General features: G+C 45.6%; 1 protein-coding gene across 8 annotated transcripts in view; it reads left to right on the forward strand.

Annotated features, from left to right (window-relative positions):
- The window catches only part of LOC141259066 (allantoinase, mitochondrial-like), a 202,745-nt gene that overhangs the window by 175,482 nt on the left and 13,806 nt on the right, over positions 1 to 13,457 (forward strand). For all 8 annotated transcript variants that reach the window (XM_073674520.1, XM_073674522.1, XM_073674521.1 and 5 more), the window contains 2 exons: positions 618 to 732; positions 3,409 to 3,555. In XM_073674520.1, the coding sequence (XP_073530621.1) occupies positions 618 to 732; positions 3,409 to 3,555 (262 nt within the window). The remainder of the gene's footprint in view (positions 1 to 617; positions 733 to 3,408; positions 3,556 to 13,457) is intronic.

The following is a 13,457-nucleotide window of genomic DNA, read 5'->3' on the forward strand; positions in this document are numbered from 1 at the left end:
ATTATAAAAGCGAGTAAAACAAATCAATTAAATGGGTTGTCCAGGACTTTAGCATTGATGGGCTTTCTTTGGGATAGGTAATCAATGTCTGAGCAGTTGGGGTGCAACCCTAGGCACCCCCGCCAATTGGCTGTTCGTGATGTTGGCTAGAACAGCATAGCATAGCATAGCTCCATCATTGGTATAGTTACCATGGTCAGGTACTGTACATCCTCCCCCTATTCAAATCAATAAGGGGTGGATGTACAGTATCCAGCCATAGCTGTGGATGTGCTGTTCTCTCCGCCGTCTACACCGATAACAGCTGATCGGATGCCGAATTTCACACCCCCACCGATCAGACATTAATGACCTCTCCTAAGGATAGGTCCTGGGTTCACATTCATGAGAACAGAAAATTTAGGGAACTCAATGAAGATGACTTTAAAATAATTAAAAGTCAGTCAGATAATGGCTACCAAAGCCCAGAAGCTGGCTGCAGTTACCATAAAGAGCCAAGTCTTAGCCACTTGGAGAGTATGCGAGTACATCTAGGATGACAGAAGAGATTGTTGGGATCGGGATTGGGATTCATACAGCACCATAGATATAACATACTGTATATTTTGTGTTGGCAGGAACAGTCTCCCTCCTACTACAACGGTGAGCAATTTCCATACAAAACTTGCGGCGGCTCGAGGACAATGCTATGTGGATGTGGCATTTTGGGGAGGAGTGATTCCTAATAATCAGGTAAGAATAACAACATGTTGTAAAATTAATATATTTATGGGGATTTTTCTTTTTTGTGCTTCGCCACACTTTAGTCACAATGGGCTTGATTTACTATACGTACTTAAATAAATGTGTCAGAATTTCGTCCCAATTTGCAACCAAAATTGGGTAACGTGTTTTAGACACTTGTTTGTGCCTTACTCAACAAGTGGGCATGGGTTATCACAAAACCAGAGTGGCATAGTGGAGAAGGGCACTGTCTAAATGTGACAATATTCACCAACATGGCGTCAACTCAACATTTTGGCACAAAACATGCAAAGCAATAGGCGGTATAAAAAAAAACAACAGGTGTCTAAAGATGAAGCAAATTTCTTGTACAGCAGGAGCCCTGGTGATAAATTTGGTACATTTAGTTTACTCTGTTTAAAAGGAGCCTGACAGCTGATACATGCTGCCTGTAACGTCCGTGGTAGTGGAACCACTGTGCCAAGGAGAACCTGGAGGGGCGTAACTAGGCGAACACCTGACTCTTTGCTAGAGCTCCTGATGGTGGGATTAGGCTTGACTCCAGATGGACACCAGATGCTACTCCAGGATGGACTTTGGGACACACGGCAGCTGACCCCAAAGGGGCAGGGAGCTGGAACAGCAAATGCTGGCAACATGTCAGGTGCAGGCAGGTACCGCTGGTATACAGGCAGGCACAGCAGGTACGGCCAGTATACAGGCAGGCACAGCAGGTGCAGGCAGGTACAGCTGGTATACAGGCAGGCAGGTGCTGGCAGACATGACTGGAATACAGGAACACAGCAGGTACTGGAAAACAGGTACTGGCAGGGACAAGCAAGGCACCTGCAGGTACAGGGGACCTGAGAACTAGCAAGAGTGTATACAATGCATAATGAACACATTGCTCACCTCCCACACTTCACCTTACACCTCCCAACATGTGGAGGTGTCTTAAATAATAAGTGTCTGGCTCGGGGCACTTCTGGATGGCACACACTGTCTCTTTAAGAGACCGGGAGTGCATGCGCCCTAAGCGCAGTGCCCGGGGATCTGCGACCCCAGGAGGAAGCAGCAGGAAGAGGACGGGGGAGAAGATGATGGGCAGTGTGCAGGGACGCCGGCGCTACACTGCCTGAGCCATGGACAGCGTGTATCAGACATTGGCTGTATCATTTCAGACAGTTATGTTTTTCCTGGAAACACTGCTGCGTACATTTAAAAGCCGGACAGATCAAGAAGCCGGTCCCTGGTGGCTTCTCCCCACCCTGTTCCACCTGAGTGACAGTTCTCTCTCTACGTATACATGTGCTGCAATGTTTGAGAGTAAAACATATCTTGCTGAAATGATACAGCCAGTGTCTGATCCATGCTCGGTTTGTGCAGCATGTATTAACTGTCAAGTTCACTTTAAATATTAAAACAGATTAGTAAATCTACCCCAATATGTTCAAGTATCCACTAATATGTTGGACTATAACTTTCACAATGTAATAACATAAAAGTGGCACCAAGCGTAGTAAGAATATTCATCCCTGGATATCAATTTTTTCTTTTTCAAAGCCCAAAATTCTGTAATCATTATTTTATTTTAGATTCACAGAGGTCACATCTCTTTTTTTATTCTTTTGTCCTTAATCCCAATTTGTATATGGATTTAGTATAAAGGTTAACCAGTGATGGCTGCGGGGAAAAAATTGACATTATTATTGCAATAGTAGGGAATTTGGAGCTCAGTATCTGCAAAACAGAACTCTGAATCCATGTTTTCCTTATATGTAAATGAGCTGTTTAGATCTATGGGCCGGACACTAATCTGCCTCAGAATCTGCCTACAGAGATTATTTTAAATGAAAGTGGTAGTTACCAGTGTGAGACATGTAACTAACACAGAAGAGTAGAACTGAACTCTGTGTCCTTACAAACACATTAGCAGCTGCAGCTCTCACAGCTCTGCTGTATTGCAGCCCTGTCTGCCTGTGAGATGGAAGCTGAAGCTGAGAGGAACCTGCAGATGTGTCAGATATAATCACAGACAGCTCTGCAGTGAGATCAGGAGAACAGACCTTCAGTTATTACATGTCTCACACTGGTAACTCTCTCTTTCATTTATATTAACTCTGGGTGCAGATTCTCAGGCAGATCAGTGTCCTACCCAGAGATCTGAACAGCTTATTTACATATAAGAAAACGTGTATTTCTCTGGAATAAGACCTCAGATCGCAGATATCAATGTATTATTGTATTCAGCTTCCTATGACCTGCTTTCCCATATAGACAGTTTAGAAGGATTGATCCTACTTACAGATTCCCTTTGATCAAAGTAAATTCCTAAATAACTTCATGGGAGGTGAATTTGATGTCTTCATTGTGAGCACCGATATGCTTGAAACCCCAGATAAAAGTCTGTGACTTCCCCAGCAATTTGTGTGAGCTATTACTGTTTATAGGGTTCATGTAGGGCGTCATTGTCCACTGAGAGGCGCTGTTCTCATGTATCAGACAAATCAGGATGTTACACAAGATCATTGGTTTGTGAATTTGATTATTATAGCATTACAGGTAAACTAACAGAACAATACTATAATTATAAGGTCATTTTGCCTTTGAAAGAGTATTGCAGATTATTACTCTTTTTCATGGTAAGATGATAGATGTTTTTCTAACTACCTCTTTCTGTTGAAGATGGAGTTGATCCCGATGCTACATGCAGGTGTTGCAGGCTTCAAATGCTTCCTTATAAACAGTGGGGTGCCAGAATTTCCTCATGTCAATTTGATGGATCTACATTCAGCTATGTCTGAACTACAGGGGAGCAACAGTGTTCTGCTGGTTAGTATTCCATATTGTGGATTGCTCTAGAAAAGCATCAATTAATGTGTAAAGTCAATGTGTCCTAAATGTTACGATTCTGTCCAGCATCACTGCAAAGTAAAAACAAATATGTGCTAGAGAGAATGGATGTAATCAAATCATATTCACAGTTCCCAGTTACTGAAATTTGCTCTGAAAGTTTCGTGCAGTGTTGAGTAGATTGAGGACAATGAAGAGTTCCAGGGAATTTGTTGTGGTGATAGACCTCTTTAACAGCTATCTACATCTCTCAACAGTTTATTTTATTATTGCAGGTATAAATAAAAGACATTATGATATTTATAACTGTTATCTAAAAAAAAATCTATTTGGTTTATAGAGCTTGCATGTAATACACTACAATGCTGACTGCTCTATTTCATTTTTTCAAGATTGGGTCAAATGAACTGTCGGTAGTCCCTTTCTGATCTTTCTTGAAGCTTATCTAAGCTCAATTTCTGCTTATTGCACATTTATTTTATTGTTTTTTTTTTTTAGATTTGAGAGTATATTCACAAGAGGTCAGAAAGTAGCTGTAGAGAGTTTATTTGATCGAATAATAGCAGAACAAGGTAAAGCAGTCTGCACTGTGGTGTTTTACGTGCATGCTCTACAAGGCAAATTATAGAAAATTGTAATCTCTAGTATTTGTAAAAGTACATTAAAAGCAATAATAAAGTGCTGAAATGTGTTTATAGCTTTTAACTTAGGAGATCTGAAAGGTCATTAAACACCCAGAACTGCATGAACATCTTATTCTGTCATACAACACCTCAAATACTTAAAGTTTTTTTTTCTTTAGGCATTTTTGTTTAACTTTCTGTTGCCTGCACTAAAGAGGTTTTCTATGCTTATGATATTGATAGCCTATCCTTAGGAGAGGTCATCAATATCTTATCGGTGGAGGTCAAAACCCAGCACGCCCACTGATCAGCTGTTTTCAACTCCATCGATGGAGAGATGTAAACAGTGAAAGTGTCCAAACAGCACAGCTTCGTTCACTGTATAGTGTTCATTCTCAGGTATTGCAGCTCATCTCCTATTCACTTCAATAGCAGTTTCAATATTCAAACATTAAGTCGAGAGCTTAAAATGAACCTGTCATAATGTAGGGACAGAATTCCTGATTCCAGCAATGTGTCTCTTACTGGTCTGATTAGTGTAATTGTCATAAAATCATAGTTTTTTAAACAGGAGAGTATCACTAGAGGACTACTTGACTAGTTGCCAGGTAGCCCAACCATGCCCCCACCAGTGACTGTCTGATTTCTGTGTACACTGTGCATAAGCAGAAAGCTGCCAATCAGTGGTGTGGACAGGGTTATAAAGAGCTCAGCAGTCAGGGAACTGGTAAATCTGCTGCAGATAAAACAGATTTTAATAAAACTGCAGCAAGCAGTAAAGTAAGTGACACATTGCTGGAAACAGGGTCTCCGCCCCTACATCACGCTGCTCTCAGATGGGGGTAGCAAAAGACTAGTGACAGACTCCTTTAAGGTAAGAGATTACAACTCCTTTTAAACTATAGAATGCTTCCTATTTGTAGATTTAGTCATGGCTTTTGAGGATGTATTTTATGGACAAAAGAACCAAAGGCATAAAATCCAGACTAATGGTCTGTGAATACTTTCATTCCCCAAAGGGAAAACAAACAAAATGTAGGTGTCCAAGGGCAGACATATCATTAGTGCAACATGTCCAGCTGCACATGGGCCCAAAGGTAAGGGGGTCCACGTCTACCTCTATCACAGGTGGAATTGGACATTATGATGAGCTATTGGACTGCAAAGGGCCCAAATATTGTCCTTGCACAGGGGCCCTCTACTGTCTCTGTCCGCTCCTGTAGGTGTCACTCATGCCAAGTGAGAGGACATGATGGGGCAGGGTGTAGGCAATAAACTGGCTACATTGCAAACAATAATTCAAATTTATGCCAAGTGATAGCATCGATATACACATGATTAGGGGCAGAGAAGAACATCAGCCACAGCACATGTTCTGCAGAAGATGGGGAGCCTCCCTATAGTACATCCCATCTGGCCGATGGGAAATCCAAACTGAGGAAGACAAGAGGGTGTTCACGTTTTATCTCTGGATTCCTTTCCTGTAGACAGGCACTCTTGTGGGTAAGCAGAAAAGTAGAGGCAAAGTATGTTTTTCACATGCTTTCTTAGATTATATTTTAGAAAAATATGATGAAGAAGAAAATGTCTTCCATACTACAGTCTGTGTGTTTATCACATGCGGGATTTTGCCAAGAGATGACAGTGATCCACTTGCATGCATATTAATGTTCTCCAGACAATGCTTCTGTCACCGACTCTCCAGCTGTCATGTAAATATACAGCTTCATACCAGACTGCGAGAAGCCATATATTCTCATTTATCAGCCGCGTGTCACTCTCACATTTTCGCGGCATTTGTTGAATACTTACTCGTTACTTACAAACAGATGCTTATATTTTCATATAAAAGGCAATTAGGGATTTTTGTGTCTATTTTTTAAAGTCTTATGGTGGGAGTGTAATAACTAAGATATTCTGTTCTACTGATCAAATAAAAACTTGTTTTTCTCTTCTATCATGCATGAGGGCACAATTTCATCCAATGCAGAAAGGGTTAAGGGGAGATAAGACCCTCACTGCAATGGGAAGTAGCAGCCACAAAGCCATAGACTTACTGTACATGATACATTTCTCTTCTATCCATTGCCCCTAAGAGGACGCTTTACATTCAATTTTAAAGTGGTATTCATACATTAAACAGGATATGCCATAAATGTCTGGGTCCTACACAGAGCGAGGGTCCCCTGATTCCTGTCCTGCCAGATGAGGCAGTCTCCACATTCAGGCAGAGAAATAAAGAAGAGGTGGTCTCTAAGGGTCTCTATCCATTTCTATAGAGATTACAGAAACAGCCAAGCATGCTTGTCTCACCAGGTGGGACAGTGGTTGGGCGACCCCCATTTTGGAGGTGGATGCAACTATCACTTGCTGAAACTCGCACCTATCAGACATTTGTGGCATATCTTGTGACTAAGCCCACAGTCCCACTATCAGTATTCGGTCAGTATTTTTCCCCAGGAGTGGGAGCCAAAACCAGGAGTGGGTGATAAATGTAGAATTGATGACTTGTTTCTATTATACTTTTCCTCTGACTGTTCCACTCCTGGTTTTGGCTCCCACTCCTGAGAAAAAATACTGACCGGATACTGACCAAATACTGATAGTGGAGCTGTGGTCTAATGTGGGAATACACATGGTGTGCACTATGCATTCTATTGTTGTTTTTCTATTACATCATGTATTTAATAAACTATGTTCTTTATTGTTTGTTTACTTAATTGGTTTCTCTCCATATTACAAAATTGGATGTGTTCAACTATAATCAGTGTCAGTCATATTGTGTGACACATCTTCATACAACCATCTTATACTTTGCTGCCATCCTTACATTGTTCTCCTCAACATCCATTATTGTTTAACTATTTCTTGTTTGTCATGTCTTTGTTTTCATTATTTAGTCTTGTCTAACTCATATCTAAAAACCAGTACAATTTTTAGAAATTCCTTATTTCCGGTCATGTGCTGGATTTTTGTAGGTGTTTTTCATGTGATATTATTATCCAACTGACTATCTTTACTAGTCCCTTTTATTTGAGTACTACCCTCTTTTTATAAGTGTTATCATAGCCTTTTTAAAGGGAACCTGTCATGTAAAAAAAACGCTATTAACCTGCAGATATAGGGTTAATCCGCAGGTTAATAGTGTTCTGACGCCGTGCAGCTGCCACACTGAGATCCTGCTGCCAGGAGGAAATTAATTTTTATTACCCCCGGCTCGGTCTTTCAGTCATAAGGGTGGTGCCGGCGCGGCTTCAGTCACCACTCAGTGCATAGAAAGCAGCGTCTGTAACCGTGTCCCTGGCACTGACTGACAGCCGACTAATCATGTCTGTTTTGCAACTAAACAAACATGGCTGTAATAGCGCAGCCGCTATCTAATTCAAGCTGTCCATGCTTTAAGCAGCACACATCTCCTTTCAGGTTCACTTTAAAACACCAAAGCAAATAATCAGATCAAAGCTATGGCATGGCGATGTCTTGGAGAAAGTACTTTCCTTTGAGACATTCGTGCTGCATTGGTAAAGTACCAGTGCATGTGATGATATTACTGCAAATAGGTCGCTGATGTAATATTAGATACTGCACATTACCTAATATGTCCACATTAAGAAAGAAAAATAGGTGTTGACATAACCTGCAAAGTACAGTTACTATCCACATCAGAAGGGGTGACAGCACTTTATGTTGAGCTTCAGGACCCACAGCTACCAAACCCTTTTGGCTTGAATCGTACATAGCATGATGGTGGTGGAGCCCCAGAGGAGGTAGTTCCAAGAAGGAAACTTTCTGGTAAGTAAAAGCTTGATCCCCACACATAGGCGGATTATAATGAGGGCAATCTGGGCCACCGCCCGGGGCTCCAGGTCCATGGCCAGATTGCCTTCATTACAATATGTGCGGCGCCGCGGCACATACCGGACCGCTCCCCCAGCAGCGGCGCACCGCCGCTGCATCTTCTTCGGCCGGGCCAGCACTGCACCTGTTAACTTCCCTGTGTGCTGGCCCAGCTGCGTCACAGCTAGGAGTCACAGCCCTGTGCGCGGCAGTGTCTGCTAGTGTGACGTCACGCAGTGCGCGCTGCATTGCTACTTACCACCGGAGAGGAGCTGGACGACGGGAGCTCGGGGATGGTGATTGAGTGAGTGTGTGTGTGAGAGAAAAAGTGTGTGAGTGTATGTGTGAAGGCAGATATCATTGTGTGATGTCTGTTTATATGTATTTTTGTGTTTCAAATGTGTTTATCCGTGTATGTATATGTCTGTATATGTTTGTGTGTGTGTGCCTGACTGCGTGCGGCCCCCTGCTGTGTATAGATGGCTATGTGCGGCCTCCTGCTGTGTATAAATGGCTACGTGCACCCTCCTGCTGTGTATAGATGGCTACATGCGGCCTCCTGCTGTGTATAGATGGCACCGTGCGGCCTCCCGCTGTGTATAGATGGCTATGTGCGGCCTCCCGCTGTGTATAGATGGCTACGTGCGGCCTCCCGCTGTGTATAGATGGCTACATGCAGCCTCCTGCTGTGTATAGATGGCTACGTGCGGCCTCTCGCTGTGTATAGATGGCTACGTGCGGCCTCCCGCTGTGTATAGATGGCTACGTGCGGCCTCCCGCTGTGTATAGATGGTGTCGTGCGGCCTCCTGCTGTGTGTAGATGGCTACGTGTGCTCAATATTGAGCCATACAATTAATGTAAGGCTATGTGCCCACGATGCAGAAATGCTCCGGATTTTTCCTGAGCGTTTCTGCATCTCCCTGGCAGAAAAAACGCATGTCGGATTGTACATGCGGATTGTACATGCGGATTGCACATGCGTTTTCCTGCCAGGGACATGCGGATGTGAAGCGTTCTTCACATGCATTTCCGCATGCGGGTTGACAAGCGCTTTCCAAGCGATTTTAGCATCACTTGGAAAAGTACTTGACAACTTGGTCACACTATATAAATCCATGCAACCGGCATGGATTTATGTAGTGTGACCGTAAAAGATTGGTAAAAAATAAATATATACTTACCTTCTGATGGCCTGCCGACGTCAGCGGTCGCGTGACCCGTCACATGACTAAATGACGTCACGGCAGGTCCTTTAGTCTACCGCGAACTGCCAGCAAGCCAGGACGCATCGGATAAAGACACCGGGGGCCATCGGAAGGTAAGTCTAATATTTATTTTTTATTTTATTCTTTTTTTCACAGGTTTTATGGTACCCGGTTCCGGAGGAGAGTTTCCTCTCCTCCACACCTGGGTACCATCCGCACATTGAAATGCATGGAATCATGTACAGATGCGGTGATGCGGATATTAAGCGATTCAGTGCAAGTCAATGGCGGCGAAAACGCCACGCTTCCGCAAAATAATTGGTAGTGCTGCGGATTTTTCCGCAATGATAATCCGCAGCCGAAATTTCCGCAGCATGTGCACAGCACATCCGGATTATCATTGGGGGACATGGCAGACCTTCTACCAAGCGTTTTTTAAGCGTTTCTGCAGCGGAATTGCCGCTGTGGAAACGCTTAAAAAACGCATAATGGACACACAGCCTAAAAAAAAATATTATAATTAATATATTAATATTGTGCCAAATTAATTTCACGTGAACTATCACATGATCTATCACAGGGGATCATGTGACATGTGATACATCAGGTGTGTGTGTGGGGGAGGGGGGGCACGCCTTCTAAACTGCCGGGGGCCCTTGCTACTCTTAATCCACCCCTGTCCCCACACCCAGTGCCTCTTCTTCTTAGAGCAGGACAATTGTGCAGTGTGTGCCGGCCAGGCCACCTTGGTCAGTTAGGGTGGCAGAGTGCCACAGTAAAGAAGAGCTTAGACAATGACCAAGAAGATGAAGGTCTCATTATGATAAAGTAAGCTTTGTCATCTTGCATGCTGCCTATGCAGAGCACAGCAGTCAATGACAAACTCATCTCTATTGCTTTGCTCTACATAGGCAGCTATTTATATGACAAAGGCTGCACTGTGCTTTCTAACAGCTTCCTGCTCCTCTTCTCACTTGTAATTTTGTGGGAGGAGAAAGACATATTGGTTGAGCTGTCCCAATTTTTAAAAAGTATCCTCTGCAAAAAAAAGCTTAAAAAACAAAACCAGCTAACATCATAATAAACTTTAAGTTTTTGCATATTGTTTTTAATCATAGCTGGGTTAGGGCCAGGCTGGCAGGGCCGGCGTCAGCACCCGGCGCACCCGGGCAAATGCCGGGGCCCTGAGCAGGCAGAGGGGCCCACTGGCGGTCACGCACCCCGCTGGGCTATGGGCGGAGGAGAGCGGTGTCAGCGCCCGCCCTTCTCCGCCGCTTGCTCAGGGCCCCGGCAGCCGGATACTTACCTCTCCCCGTGCCTCCGCAGATCAGCTGTCTTCCTGCTCTGCGCTCCCTGTGACGTCTCAGGTCAGAGGGCGCGGTGACGTCTTTACACCGCGCCCTCCCCTGAGCCGTCACAGGGAGCGCAGAGCGGGAAGACGCAGACAACGCTGGAGTTCGGACCCGAGCAGCGGGCAGCAGGTGAGGAGGAGAGAGGTGAGTATTTGATTTTTTTTTTTTTAAATGTATGGAGGCATGGGGCAGTATAAAGAGAAGGGGGGGGGGTGACATCCTGCATGGGGCATTATAAAGAGAAGGGGGGGGGGGCATCCTGCATGGGGCATTATAAAGAGAAGGGGGGGACATCCTGCATGGGGCATTATAAGGTGGGGAACAGCCTGCATAGTGCATTATGTGGGGGGGAACAGCCTGCATGGAGCATTGTAAGGGGGGGGGGCCTGTATGGGGCATTATGTGGGGGGGAACAGCCTGCATGGAGCATTATAAGGGGGGGGGGCCTGTATGGGGCATTATGTGGGGGGGGGACAGCCTGCATGGAGCATTATAAGGGGGGGGGGCTGCATAGTGCATTATGTGGGGGGGAACAGCCTGCATGAAGCATTATAAGGGGGGGGGCCTGTATGGGGCATTATGTGGGGGGGGACAGCCTGCATGGAGCATTATAAGGGGGGGGGGCCTGTATGGGGCATTATATGTGGGGGAACAGCCTGCATGGAGCATTATAAGGGGGGGGGCCTGTATGGGGCATTATGTGCGGGGTAACAGCCTGCATGGAGCATTAAAAGGGAGGGGGGCCTGTATGGGGCATTATGTGGGGGGTAACAGCCTGCATGGAGCATTAAAAGGTGGGGGGCCTGTATGGGGCATTATGTGGGGGGTAACAGCCTGCATGGAGCATTATAAGGGGGGGACAGCCTGTATGGGGCATTATGTGGGGGGTAACAGCCTGCATGCAGCATTGTATGGGGGCCAGTATCCTGTATGGAGCGTTATAAGGGGACCGGTATCCTGTATGGAGCGTTATATGGGGGCTGGTATCCTGTATGGAGTTTTATAAGGGGACCAGTATCCTGTATGGAGCGTTATATGGGGGCCAGTATCCTGTATGGAGCTTTATAAGGGGGTCAGTATCCTGTATGGAGCGTTATATGGGGGCCAGTATCCTGTATGGAGCTTTATAAGGGGACCAGTATCCTGTATGGAGCGTTATATGGGGGCCAGTATTCTGTATGGAGCCTTATATGGGGGCCAGTATTCCTTATGGAGCCTTATATGGAGGCCAGTATTCCTTATGGAGCCTTATATGGGGGCCAGTATTCCGTATGGGGCCTTATATGGGGGCCAGTATTCCGTATGGGGCCTTATATGGGGGCCAGTATTCCGTATGGGGCCTTATATGGGGGCCAGTATTCCGTATGGAGCCTTATATGGGGGCCAGTATTCCGTATGGAGCCTTATATGGGGGCCAGTATTCCGTATGGAGCCTTATATGGGGGCCAGTATTCCGTATGGAGCCTTATATGGGGGCCAGTATTCCGTATGGAGCCTTATATGGGGGCCAGTATTCCTTATGGAGCCTTATATGGGGGCCAGTATTCCGTATGGAGCCTTATATGGGGGCCAGTATTCTGTATGGAGCCTTATATGGGGGCCAGTATTCCGTATGGAGCCTTATATGGGGGTCAGTATTCCGCATGGAACCTTATATGGAGGCCAGTATTCCGTATGGGGCCTTATATGGGGGCCAGTATTCCTTATGGGGCCTTATATGGGGGCCAGTATTCCGTATGGGGCCTTATATGGGGGCCAGTATTCAGTATGAAGCGTTATATGGGGCCAGTATTCCGTATGGAGCCTTATATGGGGGCCAGTATTCCGTATCGGGCCTTATGTGGGGGCCAGTATTCCGTATGGGGCCTTATATGGGGGCCAGTATTCCGTATGGGGCCTTATGTGGGGGCCAGTATTCCGTATGGGGCCTTATATGGGGGCCAGTATTGTGTATGGGGCCTTATATGGGGGCCAGTATTCCGTATGGGGCCTTATATGGGGGCCAGTATTCCGTATGGGGCCTTATATGGGGGCCAGTATTCCTTATGGGGCCTTATATGGGGGCCAGTATTCCGTATGGAGCCTTATATGGGGTCCAGTATTCCGTATGGGGCCTTATATGGGGGCCAGTATTCTGTATGGGGCCTTATATGGGGGCCAGTATTCCGTATGGGGCCTTATATGGGGGCCAGTATCCTGTATGGGGCCTTATATGGGGGCCAGTATTCTGTATGGGGCCTTATATGGGGGCCAGTATTCCGTATGGAGCCTTATATGGGGGCCAGTATTCTGTATGGGGCCTTATATGGGGGCCAGTATTCTGTATGGGGCCTTATATGGGGGCCAGTATTCTGTATGGGGCCTTATATGGGGGCCAGTATTCTGTATGGGGCCTTATATGGGGGCCAGTATTCTGTATGGGGCCTTATATGGGGGCCAGTATTCTGTATGGGGCCTTATATGGGGGCCAGTATTCTGTATGGGGCCTTATATGGGGGCCAGTATTCTGTATGGGGCGTTATATGGGGGCCAGTATTCTGTATGGGGCCTTATATGGGGGCCAGTATTCTGTATGGGGCGTTATATGGAGCCAGTATACTGTGTGGAGCGATTCGCCGGTTTCTGAGCTATTGTGGAATTTACAATAGATATCACTCATGTAATGTAAGAAGTGAAATCTTTGCATTGTACTATATATATATATATTTCTCTGCGGTATCTGTGCATCATGAATCATGGTATGTGTTAAAGGGGCCCACTGAGACTCTTTCGCCCGGGGCCCAGAAAAACCTGGAGCCGGCCCTGGGGCCAGGGATAGAGTTAGGATAAGAGTTAGTGCTAGGACCAAGGTTAGAGTTAGGGC

Source organism: Phyllobates terribilis, unplaced genomic scaffold (assembly GCF_046119375.1).
Source record: "Phyllobates terribilis strain yellow unplaced genomic scaffold, ASM4611937v1 Scaffold_3__8_contigs__length_932513732, whole genome shotgun sequence".
Classification (NCBI taxonomy): Eukaryota; Metazoa; Chordata; class Amphibia; order Anura; family Dendrobatidae; genus Phyllobates; species Phyllobates terribilis.